The 24,224-nt window shown below is 43.1% G+C and overlaps 1 protein-coding gene across 5 annotated transcripts in view; it reads right to left on the bottom strand.

The window, feature by feature from the left end:
- NME7 (NME/NM23 family member 7) overlaps nucleotides 1-24,224 on the bottom strand; it is a 139,108-nt gene that overhangs the window by 102,169 nt on the left and 12,715 nt on the right. For 3 of the 5 annotated variants that reach the window (XM_061628290.1, XM_061628287.1, XM_061628291.1), the window contains exons 2-3: nucleotides 23,681-23,813; nucleotides 12,526-12,633 (exon numbers count right to left, since the gene is read on the bottom strand). In XM_061628290.1, the coding sequence (XP_061484274.1) occupies nucleotides 12,526-12,633; nucleotides 23,681-23,704 (132 nt within the window). In that variant the 5' untranslated portion in view covers nucleotides 23,705-23,813. The remainder of the gene's footprint in view (nucleotides 1-12,525; nucleotides 12,634-23,680; nucleotides 23,814-24,224) is intronic. The other 2 variants (XM_061628292.1, XM_061628288.1) reach the window with 1 other exon arrangement.

Below are 24,224 nucleotides of genomic sequence, written 5' to 3' on the forward strand. Positions count from 1 at the left end.
TAGTGTGGCTGGCAAATAACACAATAATACACTATATCAGTGACTGGCTTCAAGTCAAATACATGGTGCCCTATATACAGTATGTAAGCTTTAATTACTAAAAACAGCCTTATACAAATAGCTTTATGCAAACAACCTTAGGCACTTCTTATTTGTACAAACATCCTTAGCCATTTCTCATTGGTACAAACAATACTTCTCTTGGCCCCAGTCAAAGGGTTTTAAACTTTATTTTATATTCTCTTTTTAGCCTTTTTAGTCATAGCTAAAGGGTCTTAAACATCATATAATATACTCATTTTAATTTCAGAAAGAGACTCTGAAAACTGCACCACCATACACAGGAAAATCTATAGATATACATAAATATTTCTTATATTCTTTGCAGTGTTAACTATCAGCTTAACTTCAATACAAACTTTTACTTCCAGAAAAATTGGGCTTTTGCTGGGTTTCTAAGCAGCCATCAATCAGCATCAGGCAGAGTCTGTGGCTTTGCATGGGCATCGTTATCTTATCTTCAGCAATCTTTAGCGGACTTGCTTCGGCAGCCTTCGCTTCTATAGCCTTCTTCATTAGTTTCTGTAGCTTTATAATCTTATCTTCAGCCTCTTTTTAGCAGACTTATTTCAATATTCCTTGTTCAGCAGTCTTCGGCTGGCTTCTCTTCCCTCTTCAATGCAACCTCTTCATCTCAGTCACTAAGACTGGCTTCTCTTCCGCACAGTCGCGAAGACAGGCCAGGCCCTCTTTGGCTCAGTTGTTAAAACTGGCTTTTCTCCAGCTCCATTGTTAAGTCTGGTCATGAAGAGCTCCATTCCAGCTCTTTTATAGGTGGACTCAAGGTTGTGCACATGCTGGGGGCTCCCCCTGAGGCTTGACAAGACTAGTACCTGTCACTTTTTTAAAGTGTGACAGCACTTGAGGTGTACGTGTCCAAAATTTCTGCACATTCTCTCCTCTCCCTCTTGGCTATAACCATTTCTTAGCTTCAAAAGTAACCTTTTGGATATTCCCCAAAGTGACTGGAGACAGTTTCTTTTTCCATTTCTAATTTCTTATCTAAAATTGCAGAAGCCTCTCATGACAGTTAACTCCAGCTGGCTTTGCATCCCAATTCTACATACATCAAAATGAATAAATACTTTCAAAATTTATTTATTTATTATGTATTATTTCAATTTATATACTGCCCTTAGCAGAATAGCTCTCAGGGCGGTGAACAAACAAGATAAAATACAATATATCATAGTAAAAAATCACAAAAACATGTACAAACAAACAACAGAAAGCACAACAAAAACAAAATACAACACAAATTAAGAAGGATACATGTTAAAAGTAGAAAGATTAAGAAAATTAAAAGATTAAAATGCCTGGGAGCATAAAAAGGTATTTACCTGGCGCCGGAAAGATAGAAGTGTAGGCGCAAGGCGTACCTCTTCGGGGAGGCTGTTCCACAACTCAGGGGCCACCACAGAAAAGGCCCTAGATCTAGTAACCACCCTCCAGGCTTCCCGATGAGCTGGTACCCGGAGGAGGGCCTTAGATTCTGAACGAAGTGAACGGGTAGGTTCATAGCGAGAGAGGCGTTCCACAAGGTATTGAGGTCCCACGCCATGTAAGGCTTTATAGGTCAAAACCAGCACCTTGAATCTCGCCCGGAAGCAAATAGGAAGCCAGTGCAGACGCGCCAGAATAGGTGTTATATGCGAAGACCGACTGGTCCTCGTCAATAGTCTGGCAGCCGCGTTCTGCACCAGCTGAAGCTTCCGAACTGTCTTCAAGGGCAGCCCTACGTAGACCGCATTACAGTAATCCAATCTTGAAGTTACCAGAGCATGAACAACGGAGGCGAGGTCGTCCCTGTCCAGATAGGGGCGTAGTTGGGCTACCAGACGAAGATGGTAAAATGCATTCCGTGCCACCGAGGCCACTTGGGCCTCGAGAGACAAGGAAGAATCGAAAAGAACCCCCAAACTACGTACCTGTTCTTTCAGGGGGAGTGTAACCCCATCCAGAACAGGGTGAACATCCACCATCTGAGCAGGGAAGGCGTTCACCAGCAGTGTCTCAGTCTTGTCTGGATTGAGTCTCAGTTTATTAGCTCTCATCCAGTCCATTATCGCGGTCAGGCAACGGTTCAGCACATCAACAGACTCACCTGAAGAAGATGAAAAGGAGAAATAGAGCTGCGTGTCATCAGCATATTGATGGCAACGCACTCCAAAACTCCTGATGACCGCACCCAGCGGCTGCATGTAGATATTGAAAAGCATGGGGGACAAGACCGACCCCTGAGGGACTCCACAATGGAGAGTCCATGGTGTCGAGTGATGTTCCCCAAGCACTACCTTCTGGTGACGGTCCGCGAAGTAGGAGCGGAACCACTCCCAAGCAGTGCCCCCGACACCCAACTCCGCGAGTCTCTCCAGAAGGATACCATGGTCGATGGTATCAAACGCCGCTGAGAGATCAAGGAGAATCAACAGAGTCACACTCCCCCTGTCCCTCTCCCGACAAAGGTCATCATACAGGGCGACCAAGGCTGTTTCGGTGCCAAAACTGGGCCTAAAACCAGATTGAAACGGATCTAGATAATCGGTCTCATCCAAGAGCACCTGGAGCTGACCGGCAACCACCCGTTCCAAAACCTTGCCCAAAAAAGGGACATTCGCCACCGGTCTATAGTTGTTCAAGTTATCTGGGTCCAAGAAGGGTTTCTTTAAAATAGGTCTCACTACTGCCTCCTTGAGGCTACCAGGGACTACTCCCTCCCTCAAGGAGGCATTAACCACTTCCTTGGCCCAACCGGTGGTCCCAGCCCTGCTAGCTTTCACTAGCCAAGATGGGCAAGGATCCAGAACAGACGTGGTTGCCCGAACCATTCCAAGCACCTTGTCCACTTCCTCGAGCTGCACCAACTGAAACTCATCCAATAATGAAGGACAAGGCCGTGCTCCAGACACTTCAATGGATTCATCTGTCGCAACATCGGAGTCAAGATCCCTGTGGATACATGCGATCTTATCTTGAAAGTGTCCAGCAATTTCGTTGCAGCAGGCTTCCGATGTTTCTGTAGTATCGTGGGGGCCAGAGTGTAAGAGCCCACGCACGACTTTAAAAAGCTCCGCTGGGCGGCATAGGGATGATCTAATAGAGGCAGCAAAATAAAGCTTCTTTGCTGTCCTTACCGCTTTTGTATACAACTTATTGGTGGCACTTACCAAGGCATGATTGTATCCACTGGGAGTTTTCCTCCATCTGCACTCCAGCCTCCTCCTCTCATGTTTCATCGCTCTCAGCTCCGGGGTATACCACGGAGCTGTATGAGCTCTACACCGGAGGGGGCGCGCGAGAGCGATCATGTCAATAGCCCGGGTCAGTTCTGTATTCCACAGTGCGACCAGGGCCTCGACAGGAGCACCGGTCCTATCAGCCGGAAAATCTCCCAGAGCCCTCTGAAAACCTGCAGGATCCATCCGGCTCCGGGAGCGGATCAACTTAATAGATCCTCCACCTTTGCAGAGGGAAAGAGCCGCTGTGAGTCTAAATCTCAGCAAGCGGTGATCTGTCCATGACAATGGGGTAGATGAAAAACACCCCACCGCCAGATCACCATCTCCATGTCCAGTGGCGAAGATCAAATCAAGAGTATGTCCCGACACATGCGTTGGGCCGGTAGAAAATTGAGACAGCCCCATTGTTGTCATGGAGGCAATGAAGTCCTGAGCTGCGCCAGATAAGACAGCCTCGGCATGGACGTTGAAATCCCCCAGTACCAAAAGTCTAGGGGATCTCAAGAGCACCTCCGAGACTATCTCTGTCAGCTCAGCTAAGGAAGCTGTTGGGCAGCAAGGTGGACGGTACACCAACAGTATTCCTAGTCTGTCTCCCTGGCCCAATACAAGGTGGAGACATTCCAGACCAGTCGCCATCTGGACAGGGTGCTTGGTGAGAGGGAAAGAACTCCTATAGACGACAGCGACCCCCCCTCCCCGGCCCTCAGATCTACCACAGTGCTGAACCAAATACCCGGGTTCAAATTGCAGGGACTTGGAATGAGAGAAAGGAAAACCAACATTCTTGAATACCAAGTCTCCTAGCAGGATTGAGCATGAAACCTTTTTACTATGACATTCAATATCCAAGAAGGGTAGGTTTTCTACAGTATTTATATAATAAAGTAATCATTTTCTCTTATGTAGTTTGCTGAGTAATCTTTACAATCCTGGATCCCGGTAACTACTTCCTAGCTTTCTTCCATAATATCTGGCAGTGCTTCTGATATTTACTGAAAATGTTCCAATTTGTTCTCAATCATTACCAAGAAGTGTAACAAACTGGAAGATTAAAAACAATAAACAATTCCCCTTCCTCTAATGATTCTATGTGCTTTGTACACTTTGAGTTATTTATAAATCTGATTAAAATAAAGAGACAGGTGCGCAGCAAAGTGCGTAAACAACAGTAAAATCAACTTCCTATTTGGTAAATACAGCTTGCAGATTTATTCTTCTATTTATTCTTCTACCTCTTTCTCTCTTTAATAAGCAAGAGTAAGTGAACCAGGCTGGCTTCAAACCAAAGAAGCGATCCTCAAGGCACATACATGAGTTTTTACAGAAACAATGGAATGCCTCTTTTTTTTTCAGATGGCTGCTTCTCATGTTTATTATTATTATTTTATTAGAGTTGCATTACTATCCCATGCAAGTAAAGTAATGCTCAAAATTCTACAACAAAGGCTTACCATATATGGAGCAAGAAATTCCAGATGTCGAAGCTGGATTTAGAAAGGGAAGAGGCACCAGAGATCATATTGCAAACATGTTGGGTAATGGAACGGATCAAGGAATTTCAGAAGGAAATCACCTTGTGCTTTATAGATTACAGCAAAGCCTTTGATTGTTAGATCTTGAAAAACTATGGAATGCTTTAAAAGAAATGGGGGGGCAGAGCATCTGATTGTCCTGATGCGCAACCTATACTCTGGAAAGAGGCTACTGTAAGGACAGAATACGGAGAAACCAATTGGTTTGGAGAAACCATCGGAAAGGATGTGAGACAAGAGTGTATTTTATCACCCTACTTGTTTAAATCTATACACAGAACATATCATTCAGAAAGCAAGATTGGACCAAGATGAAGGAGGTGTGAAAATTGGAGGAAGAAATATCAATAATTTCAGACATGCAGACAATACCATACCACTAACAGAAACATGTAATGATTTGAAAAGAATGCTGATGAAAGTTAAAGAGGAAAGCACAAAAGCAGGACTACAGCTCAGCGTCAAAAAGACTACAGTAATGACAACACAAAATTAGTGTAACTTTAATGTTGACAATGAGGACATTGAACTTGTCAAGGTATCATACCTTGGCACAGTCATTAACCAAAATTGAGACAATAGTCAAGAAATCAGAAGAAGGCTAGGACTGGAGAGGGCAACTATGAGAGAACCAGAAAAGGTCCTCAAATGCAAAGATGTATCACTGAACACTAAAGTCAGGATCATTCAGATCATGGTGTTCCTGATCTCTATGTATGGGTGTGAAAGTTGGGAAAAAAAGGATAAGAGAAAAATCAACTCATTCGAAATGTGGTGTTGGAGAAGAGCTTTGTGCATACCATGGACTGCGAAAAAGACAAATAATTGGGTGTCAGAACAAATTAAACCAGAAGTTTCACTAGAAGCTAAAATGATGAAACTGAGGTTATCATACTTTGGACACATCATGAGAAGACATGACTCACTAGAAAAGACAATAATGCTGGGAAAAACAGAAGGGAGTAGAAAAAGATGAAGACCAAACAAGAGATGGATTGATTCCAGGAAGAAAGCCACAGACCTGAACTTACAAGATCTGAACAGGGTGGTTCACGATAGATGCTGTTGGAGGTTGCTGATTCATAGGGTCAGCATAAGTCAAAATTGACTAAGGCACATGACAACAACAAATTAGAGTTTTATCCCCGCTTTCCCCCATCTCCCCCAATTCCCAAAGTCTCTCTGACAGCACCAGCTTTTCTACAGTTGAGAACTGCCAGCTGCATACATAGTGCTCCCTACATAGCCCTTTGGATCCCAGATATTGTCTACAAACCATTAAGCATCTGATATTGTATTGTAAGAAGCAAGGTGGGGTTCTTTAATGTTATTGTGAAATCTGAGGAGTGGATAACAAAAAGGTAATAAACTGACTGGCCATTTGTCTTAGAATGAGCTGTCTTCAATCATTTTTTTCTTTATTAGAAGCTTGCTAAGGATAACCATTGCCATGCTAGCCTGATATAGCCATTTTTCATGCCCTAAGTAGTTGTGATGCATGACTGAATCAACTTCTGTTTGCAAGGAGGCAAGTGGGTAAAGGAGATTACCCAGACTTAACACACCCCTTTACCAACCCAAGAAATGATTGTGTTGATATAAAATGCAACAATTCTTTCCCAGCGATAGATTCTGCTATTATTAGCACCCCAACTTTCACTGTTCCTTTTCTTTTCTGATACCAGGTATAATTCCAGTAATTAGCAATTTCACTGATATACAATGCAAAGGAGAGCACAGAGTACAAAAGAAACTTTATCCTGTCTCTAAATTACATGGGTAGGGCTGCACATAACCAGTCACAATCTTGTGTTCATCTCCTCTAACCATGAAGATCTCTCAAGTTTTTACCCTCTTTTTTTTAACTGCCTGGAAACTCATATATGTAACTCAACCCAATGTAATGTGTTAAGATTATTATTCCTTAATGACCATTATGATTATCTGGTTGGCCCAAAACAATGCCATGGGGAGGAACTGCTCCTGAGTTTACCTTACTAATCTGGGCTTGAAATCCTTTTCCAGAAAGGAATGTATGGTCAAACAATCTAGGCAGACTCTTTTGTTGCATGTGAGTGCAAAACAGATACCCCTTCCTTTGGACATCACTCTTAGGGGGAAAATAGTCAACTACTTCTCTGCAATAAAATAAAATAAAAGTAATAACCTAAACAGTTACTTAGTGTTGCCAAGCTGGGCTCAAAAATAATGAGTGTTCTGAAGGTTTTCTGTTTCAGGCCACTTTACAAAATCCAAGACTCTTCCATCTGCATGGTCTCTGCTTCCCCAAGATGTGGAGCAACTCACCTATCTTCTGTGCAGCCAGAGGTAGAATGCCCACCTTGGTAATAAGCCCTCCTCAACCCTAAACCAATTAGACCTGGGCAAGCTATGAATAACATCATACACCAGAGTGGGGTAACTACAGTTCTGCCCAGTAACAAATTCACTAGCATTTAAAATGGAAGGGGGGGAGGAAGAATCAGAGAGTTATAAAATCATAGAATAGTAGAGTTGGAAGGGGCCTATAAGGCCATCGAGTCCAACCCCCTGCTCAATGCAGGAATCCAATTTAAAGCATACCCGACAGGTGGCTATCCAGCAGCCTCTTGAATGCCTCCAGTATTGGAGAGACCACCACCTCCTTAGGTAATTGATTCCATTATTGTACCACTCTTTCCTGATGTTCAGTCAAAATCTGGCTTTCTGTAAGTTGAGCCCACTATTCCACGTCCTGAACCCTGGGATGATTGAGAACAGATTCTGACCCTCCTCTGTGAGACAACCTTTCAAGTACTTGAAGGGTGCTACCCTATCGCTCCTCACACCTCTCTTCTCAAGGTTAAACATGCCTGGTTCTTTCAGTCTCTATTCACAGGGCATTGTTTCCAGTCCCCTGATCATCCTTGCTGCCCTCCTCTGAACCTGTTCCAGTTTCTCTGCATCCTCCTTAAAGTGTGGTGTCCGCAACCAGACACAGTACTCAAGATGAGGCCTAACCAGTGCCAAATAGAGGGGAACTAGTACTTCACACAATTGGAAACTATACTTCTGTTAATGCATCCTAAAATAGCAATTGCCTTGTTTACAGCCACTGTTGGCTCATATTCAGACTGTGATCAATAATCATTCCAAGATCCTTCTCATATGTAGTATTGCTGAGCCAAGTATTTCCCATCTTATAACTGTGCACTTGGTTTCTTTTTCCTAGGTGTAGAACTTGGCACTTATCCCTGTTAAATTTCATTCCGTTGTTTTCAGCCTAACACTCCAGCCTATCAACACCACTCTGAAGTTTGTTTCTGTCCTTCAGGGTATTAGCTATCTCTCCCAATTTTGTATCATCTGCAAATCCCTGCACCTACTCATCCAAGTCATTAATAAAAATGTTGAAGAGCACTGGGCCCAGGACCAAGCCCTGCAGTACCCCACTTGTTACCTCCCCACAGTTTGAGAAGGAACCATGGATAAGCACTCTTTGAGTACGATTCTGTAGCCAACTGTGGATTCACTTGATAGTTGTTCCATCAGGCCACATTTAGCTAGCTTGCTAATCAGAATATCATGGGGCAAAAGCTTTGCTGAAGTTGAGATTATTATGTCCACAGCATTCCCACAGTCTACCAGGGAGGTTACCTGATCAAGAAATGAGTTAAAATTAGTATGGTAGGATTTGTTCTTGATAAATCCATATTGGCTTCTAGTAATAACTGCATTGTTTTCAAGGTGCTTACATACTGACCGATTTATAATCTGCTTCAGAATTTTCCCAGGGATTGATGTCAGGCTGACTGCTCTGTTGTTCCCAGGTCCCTCCTTTTTGCCCTTCTTTAAGATGGGGACATTAACCCTCCTCCAGTCACTGGCACTTCACCCATACTCGACGATTTCACAAAGATAATAGATAGTGGTTCCGAGAGGTCTTCAGCCAGTTCTTTCAATACTCTAGGATGCAGTTCATAAGGCCCTGCAGATTTGAACTTGTTCAAAATGTTTAAGTATTCCTTGAGCATTTGTCTATCAGTCACAAGCTGCAATCCTGCCCATTTCAACTTTTACACCCTCTTTAGGGAGAAAATTAAGCCAAAGTAGGAATTGAGTATTTCTGCCTTTTCTTTGTCATCTGTTGTCATTTTGCCATCCTCATTGAGTACCTATACCACCATTTCTTTTCTCTTCTCTTTTACTATGGATGTACCTGAAGAAAGCTTTTTTGTTGCTTTTCTCAACTGTAGCCTTTCTATCCCTGCAATTCTGTGCTACCTCTGTGTGTACTCTTCCTTTGTGACCTGGCCTTTCTTCCACTTCTTGTATGTGTCTTTTTGTTTTCAGGTCATCCCTAAGCTTTTTGTGAAGCCACATTGGCTTCTTCTGCTGTCTTCCACCTATTTAGAATTGTTTGCAATTGTGCCTATAGTATTTCCTTTTTTAGAAACTCCCACCCATCCTGGAAACAGCTGGTATAGCATAGTAGGGAGGAGAGCCTGGCTGGGAGTCCAGAATCTGTGAGTTCAAATCCCTGCTCGTGTTTCCTGGGTGTAAAGGGACAGCTGATAATAATAATAATAATAATTTTAATTTATAAGTCGCCTATCTGGCCAATGGCCACTCTAGGCGACGTACACTTCAGTTAAAAATATATCATAATAAATACAATACAAACGATAAAAACTGTAAAACAATGACAGTTCAGAGTAATAGGCAATTAGTCATAGAGATTAACCCTCCCCGGAAGTCCCGAAGGCCTGTCTGAAAAGCCAGGTCTTCAAGGCCTGGCGGAATACATTCAGGGAAGGGGCATGCCGAAGATCATACGGGAGGGAGTTCCAGAGAGTGGGGGCCGCCACTGAGAAAGATCACCCCCACAGTGAGTGGCTCAGGGGTAACGTGACCTGCCACCTGTGCAGGCATGGGCAAGCTGCATAGTCCCAAGGAGCCAGTTGCCCCCCAGCCGGCGGTTGCAGACAAGGCAGGGGCTGGCTTGTGCAGCTGTAGCAAGCTGAGCAGGCCCTAGCCAGCTGAGGAGATCTAGCCTCAGAGGGAGGCAATGGTAAACCTCCTCTGAATACTGATTACCATGAAAACCCTATTCGTAGGGTAGCCATAAGTCGGGATCGACTTGAAGGCAGTCCATTTCCATTTACCCATCTTGGACTCCTTTTCTCATTAGGGTTGCTTGCCATGGAACCTTTCTTACCATTGTTCTGAGTTCATTAAAATCGGCTTTTCTGAAGTCCAGGGTATGTGCATGGCTATTTTCAGCTTTCACTTCCTTTAAAATCAAGAATATGCTTAGTTTCCCCCAGAGTTCCCATAACTTCATCCGCTAAGTCATCTCCATTGGTTAGAATCAAGCCAAGGATAGCTGACCCGAAGAGCAACTCCGAGCTCTGAGAGGTTGCGGGGCGAGGAAGGGCAGCCACCATGGGGGGGTGTTTCCAAGGGTCTTCAGTCCCGGCCCTCCTTTGCGCCTCGGTCTAGCGCCACCCTGGGGAGCCCCTCCTCCTCTTGGGGGCTTGGTGCCCGCCCCCTGGGCTTTCCTTGCCTCCCATGGCACGGCAGTCGTCACTAGCGTCCCTCCCTCCCTGCAGAGGCAGGCCACAGGGCCCAGCGGCTAGCTCACAGCAGCATCTCGCTGGTGGTCCTGGGCCACTTCACCTTGGTGCTGGGGGTCATTGTCCATGGCACCCTCCTGCACCACATGGCCCGGCCCGGGCACACCATCACCTCGGGGTACGCCATGGCTAATGTCGTTGTGGAGGCTTCAGGGTTCTTGAGCGTTGCTGCCGGTGTCCTGGCAATCCTGGTGTCCCGGAGCTTCTCCCACCGTTGCCTGCCTTGGATCCTGGTTGTTATCTCCCTGGCAAATGTCCTGATCTCAGGAGCCTGCTGTGTGGGGCTGGCACTTGCCATCTCCCTCACTGTTGGCAACGGTGGCCATCATCTCTTTACTGGTTGCAACAGTTCTGCCCTTCCAGCTGATGCCTGCACTGTGATAACAAATGAGTGCCCTTTTGACACTACCTGCATCTATGACACAGCACTGGTCCTCTGGCTTCCTTCCTTCTAGATGGCAGCAGTGGAAGCTGGTTTGTCTGCCTGGTGTTGCACAGCCTCCCTCTCTCTCTGTGGAACTGGCCCCTCTTCAGCCTCCTACAAAGTGGCCCTGCTTCAGGCAGCTGCCCCACGGGAGGTGGCTGCAGAGGAAGGCTTTGAAGGGGAGCCTCACCACCAGCCTCTGGTTGAAATGGAAGAGGAAGAGTGCTGCCTTTGAGGGTGGAGGGAAGAGAGCTACCCACTTTTGCTGCTAGACTGTCCTTCATGTTCTTGAACAGACAGATGGGCTTGTGCAAGGTGCAGAGCTGGCCAGGCAGGAATCTCCCCCAAACTGTTTTTTTAAGTGTTTTTAAATTTGTATATTTGTTTTTAATGTTTTTAATTGTTGTAAACTGCCCAGAAAGCTTCGGCTATGGGGCGGTATACAAATGTAATTAATAATAATAATAATAATAATAATAATAATAATAATTCCTTCCTCCACTTTTTATAAGAGCAAGTGATCAGCAACACAAGTCAGGAATTTCTTGGAGGGCCATGGTCGGTAGAATTTGTCTTCCAACAGATATCAGAACAATCAAAGTCCCTCATTGCTACCACATCATGCCTCCTTGAAACATTGGCAATTTGGTTTTTTTCAAGTTTCATCCTCATCTTCTCCTTGATTGGGTAGTCGGTAATAGACTCCAACTACCATGTTCATTTTATTTCTTGCCCCATTTATTTTCATCCACATACTCTCAGTGGGACTACCAAGCTCATCATCCTGTATTTCTGTGCAGGGATACATATTTTTAACATATTGTGCGACACCACCTCCTTTTCTATTCCGTCTATTCTTTCTGAACAACTTATATCCTTCAATTGCTGTATTCCAGTCATAAGAGAACACAGATAGAGAGAATCCACATACTAAATCCTATGTGACAGAAAAGGATTTAAACACAAGAAATTAAACACTAACACATGTCCAAGAAGAAATGGCTGCTTTTCAAGTTTCCAGTATGGAGTTTTACTCTTTTAAAACAAAGGCCAGTAATGCCAAGCTAGACAATCCTGAGAAACCATATATTTGGTTGTTGGCTTACATTTATATCTCACTTCCATCTCTGAATCCAAGGCATCATACATGTGGTTCCCAGATGGTCTCCCATCCAAGTACTGACCAGACCCTCACCTACTTAACTTCAGCAAGGTGGTGGCCCCGTGTGCCTTCAGACCATAGAAACCATGGCTGACATGTCATTTCATGACAAAGTTTTCTCCCATCCCCATGGCAAATAGTTACATGAAATCTAGGAAAGGCAGAATCATAGGTACAAATCTTCATGGCTGGTGTCCAAGGTAAGTCTTCCATCTACCCAGTGAACGGACGAGCCCCAAGCAAGGCTGTTCAATCAGATGTAGTTTATTGATCATCTTTATCCCCATCACTACCAAGACATTTTATGGCATCATCAGGAGACCCCAAAACTGCTTTTTTTCCTCAAGAATAATTTAATTCCTAAGCAAGAAAAGCAATTCTTATGTTTGTGGCTTCCCTTAAGATCAAACCCATAATTCCAAGGGTAGTTTATTTTGTTCTCAACCAAAGCAAATTGCAAAGTATTCTTATAATAACAAACATATCTTACCATCTCCACTGACCCATCTTTGGGGTAATACAGAAGTTCATAACGTCGAAAAAGTGCAGCATTTGGGTCATACCACTCTGCAATGAAAGCATACCTTTCATCCTGGCTCTGAAAAACAGAAAAGGAATGTAGGATTTTTGTAACAATCTCATAAAAGATAATTCATAAAAATGTGCTTCATCCAAATGAAATATTGTTCTGTCCCACTAACAATTCAAAACTGAACTTAGATATTTGTTAGTGTTACTGGGCAAAATGAATAAGGACACACATTGTATAAAGATAATTTTTATTATTTTGTAAGTCAATTCAACTATTATTTGTTTCAAGGTCTTTAAGAAAACTACATGGTACTTCATCAGGTATTGTTTTTCAAAGCAAAAATTAAATAAAGTGTGTATGCATCCTTTGGTTTTTTCAGAGGTGGTACCCAGCTTGCCCTGAGGAGAACAGAACTAGAATATCTGAAAAGATTATGTATATGGAATTCATCCATCTCATCAGGTCTTGAGTCACTTAGAGCTTAGAAATTTGGGGGCAGTGTTGCAAAGAAAATCTAGTTTACAGCTAGCAATAGATGGGATAGAAGTAGGAAAATTCATGTAATGTATTTAATGCTGCAAGAGGGTATTTCTAAAGAGTTCAGCTTTCAAAACGGTGTGCCACCAGTAACATATTAAGCCACCTTAGCCTTATTCAGGTGTTCTTAATGCGACTTCAATAAGTATATGAGAGAAGGCAATGGAAACAAGCCACTCATTTCCCCGGATCGCCATTCCTTTTGTTATTAGTCCCCTTCAAACTTGTGTAGAGCATCTGACACATGGAGACTCCTGCACTCACAGAGGCCCCCTACACATTTTAGAACCCAGAAAATCAGGCTTTTAAAATGTGCAGGCAACCTCCAGCAATACAGTAGGCAGGCTCATCATTTCACAAGTTCACCTTCCAACTCATGGAGGTGGTAAGAACAGCAAAGAAAAGGGGGAGAGGGGTCACAAATCTAGAGTTTGTCCACACTGCCCTCCCTTGTGTGTTTACTTATGTCACATTAAGATTGCCTGAAGAGGGCTTTATAGACACCAAAACATGCAATGTCCAGACTGGTGCTAAAGCTCTCCAGTTGCGTGTTGAATAAGTGTGAGCTGTGGAACCCCACTGAAATCTTACCAGCCACAATGTGATTTAGGCAATTGGTTTACGCAAACCTATCCCCCCTCTCTCCCCCCTCAATCAACCTTCCATCAACCTTCCATCTGCAATGTGGAGACACTGCTACTGCTGACTTTGCAGGGTTATTTGAAGGATTACTAAGATAAAGTACATAAATGCTTAAGAGTACTTGAAAATAATTAAATTTATTTATACAATTTGTATACCATTTAATTACCATAGTCTCTAAATGGTGCACAAGTAAGCCAACAATACAATAATGACAAAAATCAGTTAAAACTATAAAATAAGAATGCAGTTAAAATGCCTAATGAAATAAGAAGTCTTCAGTAGGTGCTGGAAGTTGAATAGGGAGGTGGCCATCTGACTTCAACTGAGAGTTCCATAAAACTGGCCCCACAATACTGAATGACATGTGGGACCACTAACGGAGACTCCCCCAAAGACCTCAGCAATGAGCAGGGAAGGAATTAGTTAGTCCTCAAGGTATTCTGGACTCAAGTTGTTAACAGCCTTGTAATTAATACAAGAATCTTGAAACTGACTCAGCAGCAAATGGGAAGCGAGTGAACACTTCTAAGCAATCCAGAGTTATATTCTGGCAATAGTCTGTTCCCATCAACAGCCTAGCTATAGAATTTTGTACCTGCTGGAGACTCCTGCCAGGCCCAAGGGTAGCTCATATAAATGCAAAGTATGACTAGTATTAGTATATTCTCCGTTAAACTATTTTAAACATAATTCCTCTTACTGAGGTGACACCCCCACCCCCTAGCTGTGCCATGAGCTTTAACATGGGCAGGTCTCACCATGAAAAATACTTGTCACATTATGGCACTTTTACTTGTCTGCAGCAACCCTTGCCCACACGGCATTCATAATATCGCACTACAAAGAAAAGACAACCTTGACAGGAAAAAATGGGCAAAGTTACAGAAGCACATTGGGAGATTTTTTTGTTCAGCTGGGCCGGATGGTTTAGCTGTCAAATAGCAGCCACTCCTCCCCCCTTTTTAATCCCTCCAAGTAATACACCCCAGGTAGGATTTCATATCAACACAGCTATATTGCGTTATTTTTTTTTCAGGAAGTGCTACTCTAGAACTTGACACTCTATATGCTCTCCCTGACCAAACCTTGAAAGTAAACACTGCCAACCTCTACAGTCAAATGAGTATTGTTGCAATTGTTTAAACACATTTTCAAGCCAACAGTGGTGGGTCCAGTACACTTGAAGGTGATATGGTCCTTTGTCAGGAGAGCTTGCAACATATAGGGCAAACACAAAGAACCATGACCTGGTCTGATAAAGGAAGAACAAGAATAGGAGTGAGGGCAGGGACTATTATTATTATTATTATTATTATTATTATTATTATTATTATTATTTTATTATTTATTAAATTTATATACCGCCCGACTAGCAATAGCTCTCTGGGCGGTGAACATAAAATAGCATAAAAATACAATGAATAACAAAATAATACTAAAATACAATCATCAATCCAATACAATAAACATTTTTAAAATTAAATCAGTGTAACTTAAAATGCTTCAGAGAATAGGAAGATTTTGACCTGGCGCCGGAAGGAGAGCAGAGTCGGCGCCAGGCGTACTTCCTCAGGGAGACTGTTCCATAGTTCGGGGGCCACCACTGAGAAGGCCCTAGATCTTGTCATCACCCTCCAGGCCTCCCTGTGAGTTGGAACCCGGAGGAGGGCCTTCGTAGCAGAACGTATTGCACGGGCCGGTTCATATCGGAAGAGGCGTTCCGCAAGGTATCGTGGTCCCGCACCGTATAAGGCTTTATAGGTTAATACCAACACTTTGAATCTAGCCCGGAAACATATTGGCAACCAGTGCAAGCTGGCCAGAACAGGTGTTATATGCTCGGACCGCTTGGTCCTTGTCAGCAATCTGGCCGCTGCATTTTGCACTAGTTGTAGCTTCCGAACTGTCTTCAAAGGTAGCCCTACGTAAAGCGCATTACAGTAATCCAAACGTATTCCACCTTTCCAGAGCAGAGCACTTATTAGAAGTGTTTCCCACTTCCCCAGGCAGTGAGAAGTTCTAGGGTTCCTTTGGAGGGAGAGGGGTCATGGGACACTTCAGGTGTCTTGGCACTATTTGCTTTATAGAGATGAAAACAGAGCATAGTGATGACAAGCTCATGCCTATAAGCATAAAGCATGCCTAATCCTGTCCCAGACTGCCACAGAGGAGCTCTTGCTCTAATTCATATAGCGCTTAGTTAAAACTGTGGAATTTGCTTCCACAAGATGTGATGTTGGCCACCAACTTGGACGACCTGAAAAGACTGAGGAAACAGCTATAAATGGCTAGTAGTCATGATGGCTATAAGCTACTTTCAGTATCAGAGGCCTTATGCTCCTGAAGACCAGTTGCTGGAGATCATGAGCAGGAGAGTGCTATTGAGCTCATGTCCTGCTTGTAGGCTTCCCCCCAGCTGGCTACTACAGGAACAGCATGCTGGGCTACATATGGGACTTTGTTCTGATCCAGCAGGGTTCTCCTTCTTACGCGGCCAGCTCCAAAGCTGCACCTTGGTTTTACTAACTGCAGATAAATTCTTGGCTGTCTCTTCTCTCTCTGCCCAATTTCAAAGTACAAAGATTCTCTCCTTCTCCCAGACCTACACCCATACACAAAGAGCCCTGCAATACATGGATCCCAGAACAACTCCTTCCTCAGAGAGGTGCATCATCTTTTGAAGGCTAGATTTCTGGCCATTAGTAGAATATCACCAGCCATTAAAGGCAACATTAAGGTTATTTTGTTAAAATCCCTGGCATTTACCAGCCACCCACTCCCAGCAACCAAGATGGCCATAATCCCAACAAACCTGATCTGCATACCTTGATTTTCTCCCCACCAATAAATGTTACATCAAAACCTGCGTAGAAGGAAAATTTTCCAGTCAATTTATTGTGCTCCAAAGGACACAGTTTATTGAAAGACACATAGACCAATGATCATTGGGAGAGAGGTTACCAAGAACCTTCTCTGCCCAAAAGAAGCCAAGGGATTACACGTCATACTAGAACCGGGCCAAGTTCAAGGTTCTAGTTTTGGCGTACAAAGCCCTATACAGCTCGGGACCAGGATACCTGAAAGACCATCTTCCCCCTTATATGCCCAGTTGATCACTGTGCTCTGCAGGTGAGGACCTCCTGCAGATACCATCTTATCAGGAGGTTCGTTCTGCACAATATAGGAAATGGACCTTTAGTGTGGCGGCACCTACCCTGTGGAATTCCCTCCCTTTGAATATTAGGCAGGCGCCATCTCTGCTATCTTTTCGGTGCCTTTTGAAGACTTTCCTCTTTCAACAAGCCTTTTAAGTTGAGACCTATCCCAGTCTGCATCTGTGTCAGAATCGTTTAATATGTTTTTTAATAATGTTTTTAACCCTTTTTTAAGGTTGTTTTTTAGAATGTTTTTAATGCTGTTTTGTTTTAATGTATTTTAAGATCTGTTTTTATGATATTTTAAAGTGTTTTAGTGCTTTGTTTGCTGCCCTGGGCTCCTGCTGGGAGGAAGGGCAGGATACAAATTAAATAAATAAATAAATAATACATTTATCCCAACCGAAAAGCATACGTTATTACCATATTTAGCAGTATCATACACCTTCTGACCTATTCTGGGTAGTTCCCTTTACACATTTAGACCCTGTCCTATCCATGTGCCCGGGGTTACCCGCCTATCTTCCCATACTGGGCAGTTCAATCACTTCATCCTAAAATCTCCTACCCGGTGGGTTGTTTACAACCTGAGATGTGAAATATTTCTTCAGACCCACTCTTCCCCTTTCCCAATCTACCTAACATAACCGTGATCTGATGTTTGCATTTAAACCAAGCATCTCTAAAGAGCAGGCTTTAGATCTTTCACAACTTCCCTGTTCCTACCTCTTAGCTGCATTCTACCTTAGTTTCATTTTTAGGCAAGCTGAAATAATCACTTTATTATGAGGCTTTTCAAGCAGCATTGCTGAAGCTAGGTGAGGCCCATCAGATTCAAACTCCCAGGAACTCTCCTAGGGGATGTGATTGTAAATCCCCCCACACCTGTCATTTAAGCCATCAGCATTTCAGAAGAGCTGGTGGCATTCAAGGAAGCAATCCTGAGCTAGTCATTTCCCAGTGCCACAGAAGAACACTGTCAACACCATTTGTGACTCACTAGATACAATGCCTGCTGAGAAAGTTTTCCCCAACTCGAAAATTGCTTCTGTACTTTGTCAGTACTGAAAAAGAAGCAACAAGTCACTATCATCACCTGAGACTGCAGAATCCTACATGAAAGAGCATGGAAATTTCTCCTTCCTCATTCTTTAAAGGTGTCTATCCAACTCAGATTGAGGCATAGCGACAACGCAAGCAGTTTTTGTTGCCCTTATCAATGCTCTATTTCTAATGGCAATTTCCACAGCTGCTAATCCTTCACTTGTCATTTTGCCAATGGCTCCTTCTTATTTCAGCAAAGGTGTTTCCTATCTCTTTTATGCTACCTGCTTGCTATTTGAGGAGTTAAGCGTTTTGTATATTTATCCAAGTAGGATCACCTCCCACCCACTCACCCCAAAAGCTACTACCTTCTGTAAAAGTAGATGTCACAGAGTCCTGCGTTTTTCTTAGGGAGAACTTTTTAAAGATTAACATTAGTCATGATGAATTAATTTAAAAACAGAGGATAAAGCAGCCACCATTCTCAGACTCAGTTTTCCATTATAGATTACAAGAAAGGGAAAAGCATCATTAGCTTCAGTAATAGAAAAGAGCAGGCCAAGCTCCTCAGATAACCTTGAATGTCAATACAGACAGAGACACAGTTAAGTAATTAACTAGTCACATTATTTACCTTCATACTGGCCTTGGCTTGTTTAATTTTTATTTTAGTGTAAATGTTGTTTTGATAATACTAATTGTATATAATGAGCACAATCCTTCATGCCTCCAGTAATGCTGCAAAGAAAACAAATTCAGTAAACCTGGTTGCTTAGAAACTATTATTTAAGGTCACTACCTCACCCAGAGGGGCAGGAAAACCACTGCACAGACTAATTTATTTAAATATATGCTAATATTAAATTGCCCATTTCTATAAATGAGGCTGAGTGAAGAAGAGCAGGTGGCAAAGAAAATCAGATGGTCTGGTTAAACACAAGGTTGCAACTCCTTGCAAAGCACACGGGCACAGACTTTCCCACGCTTAACAGATGGACATCAGGGCCAGGAAAGCCACTGTCCCTTTAATCCCCCTTCACAGGTATACAGCATGAAGGGGGCTTATATTTATCAGGCATGGCCTGGAATTGTGTTTACATATTGTTCATACCAGTCATTCCTGGATATGGTGGAGGGCAGTTCTCAGAAGGTGGTGATAGAAAACTACTCCTCAGCACCTTGAAGTCATCTGTAGATTTGGGCTAAGGAATCCTCAGTAGGCTGGTGACATCCAGCTCTCACTCTCTCATTTTCATCAGTTCATAGGGAGGCAATAGAACTATCACGGGACTGAATATAGGAGAACATGAGATGGAAAGACTGTTGGTCAGGAGATCTGTCATTCAAGAGTCAGCCGGATAGCCTGCTTTGGATGGGTTTACTCAGTCCTTCTGAAGATGCACGTTCACAGCTTGATATGGCCTTGCTTCTGAGTTCTCAGGTGGCTGCAGTGACTAGAACTGTCTTTTAACAGCTTCAGTGCACCAACAGTGCCCCTTCCTGCATTAGATGGCCCAGTCAGGGTCATCCATGGTCAAGCACTGTCCAGAATATTTGAGCATGTGGGGGAATACAGCATGGAGGGCCACAAGTGCCAGCTCCCTCTCCAAAGTCCCTGTCCCTGTTAATGTCCATGGTTTGCCCATCAAGTGGGAAGGACTTAAAGGGGATTCTTCCCCCGTTGGGCTGACTGTGCAACGAATCCTCCACATGAACCAGAACCCTGATTGTACAGAGTTCTCAGTCACAGAGGATATCCTATTCCACTGAATACACAAATCCAAACTTTTCTGCTCAGTGTGCCATGGTCAGGGATTGAGCCAGTGGGGTGTTGGAGGTGGGCTGGAGCTCCCACTGTCCCTCCAGGCTTTATTCCCCTACAAATTTAAAGATGTGTGAACAGGGTTAAAGACTATCAGCCTTGGGCAGTGGCAATATAGCATTCCATGTGGCTTGCTTCCACCTCAGGACTAACAGTGCAATCCTATGCAAGTTTACTTAGAAGTTAGTCTACTGTATTAAAGGGACTTACTTCCTAATAAGGTTGAAATCCTAAACAAGCTTACAACACAATCCTATGTATGTCTACTCAGAAGAAACTCCCACTGAGTTCAATAGGGCTTACTCCCAGGTACCTGGGTATAGGATTGCAGCTTAAATGCTGCCTTTTCAAGACAAACTAAATGCTGGCTGACTGTCAAGATCACATCAATTTAGATTAGAATTTAGATTAAGATTGCTCTTGAGCGATAAACTTCCCCAAAGGAACTTACAATAAAATAATCAGAAAACATGGTTAAATATACATCTATAAAACAAAGTACACGAAATGCTGGCAGCAGTTCATCTCATATTAAATCAGAGCCAATCCTGCTTCTCAAAAAGCCTGGCAAAATTTTAAAAAATGTATTTAACAATTCCTTAAAAATCACAACAGTGTGGTGAATTTCCCTGGACATGGCATTCTACAATGCAGTACATCACTGCCAATAAAAGCTCTATTTCCTATACAGATTACGCTTACCTCAGACAGCAGTGCCACATGAAGCAACATCTCTCCTACAGATTTTAACTCCCTTAATTATTTTTATTTATATCCCGCTTTTCTGCAATACGACTGCACTCAAAGTGGCATACAACAAATATGGTATCTTTCCCCAAATGACATCAACCAGCAGTTTCATATAAAGCACGGAAAACAAGGAGGATCCCTGAAGAACCGTGAAGGAAAATTTCGACAGAGAAGCCCAGACATCTTCAAGCACCACCTTCTGACTCCTGCTACCCAGGAAGGAGATGAATCACTGTAAAACAATGCCTTGCCTTCCCATGTATGTGCATGATTCAGAAGGATACCATAGCCAATAATATCAAAAGCCACTGAGATACCCAAGAAAATCAACAGTTTTCTCTCTCAGTCCAGGTCATCCACCAGGGAAAAATGACAACCTCTATCCCAAGCCTTGGCTTGAAGATGGATTGAAATAGATTTACAAAACAACTCCTGTTCAATCAGACCAAAAGCCCATCCAGTCCAACATCTTGTTCTCACAGTGGCCAACAAGATGCCTCTGGGAAGCTGACAACCAGGACATGAATGTATCCATTTCATCCAAGAATTCCTGGAACTGATGAACCACTGCTTGGAGCCAATAAGCCATTGCCCATGTGACTACACTGGCTAAAAAAGAAGATTGAAAATAGGGGTACAGTATTGCAGCAAAGATGTATTAATAATTAGCTGTAACTTACTGAATTATCTCCTTCAGTAAACAGCCATGATGGACATTAGCCCCAAGTGCTTTGTCCACATACTTAGGGGTCAATAACAGAAACTTTCCTTATACAACAGGACAAAAGGAGCCAGAGAGGCTCTGCTCAAGACTCAGCATCCAATGTGGCATTTACATTGGAACTGAAGCAAGTTACTTTATCCAAAAGAACTGTCATGGAATGCTTCCAAAGGCCCAACAGAATGGGAATCTCATTAATGCAGTTGTATGAACAGTTCTGTCCCCATGACCATCATGGAATAGCCCTTCAGATCCACTCTGTGCCACGTTTGGTTGAATTCAATGTGAATTTATCTCAATTTGCACTCCATTCATTGTCCCAATTGCCTCATTTTCCACATACCCCTAATATTGGAGACAGCTTGATATCTAGTAGCAGGAGACAGCACCTAGGAACTACCATGACAGTTGCTCAAGCGATCCTCCTAGGTCCCATGGGTTCTGACAGAGTAGATGGCAGAGCTAAACACATCCCTATGCCTCCTGAATCCCTCAGACCACAGGAGAAAACTACCTAAACTGATTTGCAAAGGTAAGAAGATGCTATAGGTCCAACCTTAACCAGTTAGTGATCTGTACACAAACAGGTTGCTTTAAGTACCCCCAGCCACAAACTATTAGTAAGTCAATTGTCAAGATTCCACAGAGATACAGTCCTTTTCCAGGAAGCACACCTGCAATAGCAACACAGTTCCACATTGAATCAGTCGTACCTTCCCACCTCACCAGGTAGCACACTAGGTCAGTCCACAGCATGGGAAGTCTGTACACACCTCCTATGTCTTCATCCAGCCCTCCGATCTAGCCCTCCCGAGGTCACGTTATGACAGCTCTGGAGCTTAATTAACTTGACCATACAGAGGAAGAGGGATGGATATCTTATGGAAGGGTACAAGCAAACCTTCCATCCCCATGTCAGGCCCATGCACTGTCTTCTGCATGTACTCATGCACTACAGTGGGGAGAGAAGAGAAACAGGACTCTGCTGAGCCCAGTGGGGATCCACCTGTGTGAACTATAAGCTGCTGGAAGGATTATGCCCTATATAATTAGCTTTAAGGAGAAAAACAGATTGTCATTTAGATTCAGAAGACAAAATAGCATTGATAGAAACTGATACAGAGAACAATAAAACAAAGAAAGGAAAAGAATTAAACACACTGTTAATTTAAGCCACATTAATAAATGCCAAAGCACTCTGTGGGGTTAAGCCTTCCTCTGCTACTCCATAATAAAATGTTCAGAACTCTAAGAAACACTGCATTAGGCTTCTTCTGCACCCCTTCACTTATTAAGAAAAAGGAAAGGAGGCAAGGCAAAGCACCAATACTCCCAAGTATTTGTTCTTGACATGCTGTGCAATTCTGGACAAAATAGCTCAACCACCTACATGCCTCAAGAATCCCCAAATTAAAAAGATGGAATTAGAATTATTAGAAAGGTCTAAAACAAAGCAATGTATAATGCTGTGGGAAAATGCCCTTTGAAGCATCACACATACGTACAAGCAACTTCAAAAAGGCTTTTGCAAATGCTTTAAGATAGCTCCTGCCCACCCATTTGCAAACAGGAGCATGGGGCTGCCTTAAAGTCTCCACAACTGGGGAATGAAAGGTGGATGGGGGAGACTTGCAAAAGAGTTTTCAAAGTCTTTTCACATTTTCCTTTAATTCTCCAAACGGGGACTTAAAAGGGTGAGCAGGGGAGACTTAAGTCTCTGCGACCAGGGAGATTTAAGAGAAGTGAAAAGATTTTGACAGGTGGGCACCCCCGCCCGCCCACCAATCAAGTGACATCATAATGATGTGTGTGATTGACAGATTGACAATTTCCTCTTTCTATAGCTATCTCCTAGTACGTAGGGACAAAGAGAACTATTACAATAGTTATTGTATAGAAACAGAAGAGGACAAAAAAAAGGGGAGAACAGCCCTATTCCAAAAGATTAGAGAAATTAAAGGGAAATTTAAACCAAGGGTAGGGATGTTGAATAGTCAACAGGGGGCACACTGAGTGACCGAGATGAAATAAAAGGAAGATGGAAGCAATACACTGAAGAACTCTACAAAAGAGATGCAAGGATGACAGATTCATTCATGGAGGAATCATATGATGAAGAAGCAGAAATTTTAAAATGTGAGGTGAGGGCTGCTCTGAAAATACTTGGAAGAAACAAATCACTAGGAACAGATGGCATACCAGTAGAGTTGCTACAAGTTACTGACACTGAAGCTGTCCAAATTTTGACAAAAATTTGTCAACAAATATGGAAAAGAAAACAATGGCCCACAGACTGGAAGCATTCAATATACATCCCAATTCAATACACCCACTTGCCAACACTGTTCCTCTCAACTGCAGACCCAGATGGAGGCAGCAGCGCCCACTGACATCTACCCGTCTTCCTGATGAAAGATTTGGGGAAAATTTATGACTCACTGGTGTCACTAACATGGTCAGCATCACTGTTCTTCTCCAAGGGAAGAAGTCTTTTACCGAATAGAATTTCAGATCTTGGCAGATATCACTGACATGCTCACAGGGTCTTAGCCCAAGTTACACTTCAGCATACCTACAGAAAAGAAGCAATGCAGATTTACAGCACAAGGAAAACCTCTTTGAAATGTGAACACCTTGGAATGTGACTTAGGCCCAGTGTACCTTCAGAGAGTCTTTGTCCATATGAACCCCAACATTTGTTGGGATTTACAGGAAAGAGAGGCTATTTGCTGGACCCTTCTTTTTGGGACAGCAAACTGATAGGAATAGATGACAAAGCATGTATACTGCAGTAACATGGAGCTTTTCCATGTGCAATCTCCTTCAGAGCTACTTCACTTAGTGATGGGTCAACTATGACACTCAGCTGACAGAATTCCCCAATGAGGCCCACCTAAATTCTTCACTATTGGACTTCAGGTAGAAGGGGAAGGCCTTTTTTTCTTTAGACTAGTACTAATTAGGATTTCTCAGCAACCTCTTT

Source organism: Rhineura floridana, chromosome 5 (genome assembly GCF_030035675.1).
Source record: "Rhineura floridana isolate rRhiFlo1 chromosome 5, rRhiFlo1.hap2, whole genome shotgun sequence".
Classification (NCBI taxonomy): Eukaryota; Metazoa; Chordata; class Lepidosauria; order Squamata; family Rhineuridae; genus Rhineura; species Rhineura floridana.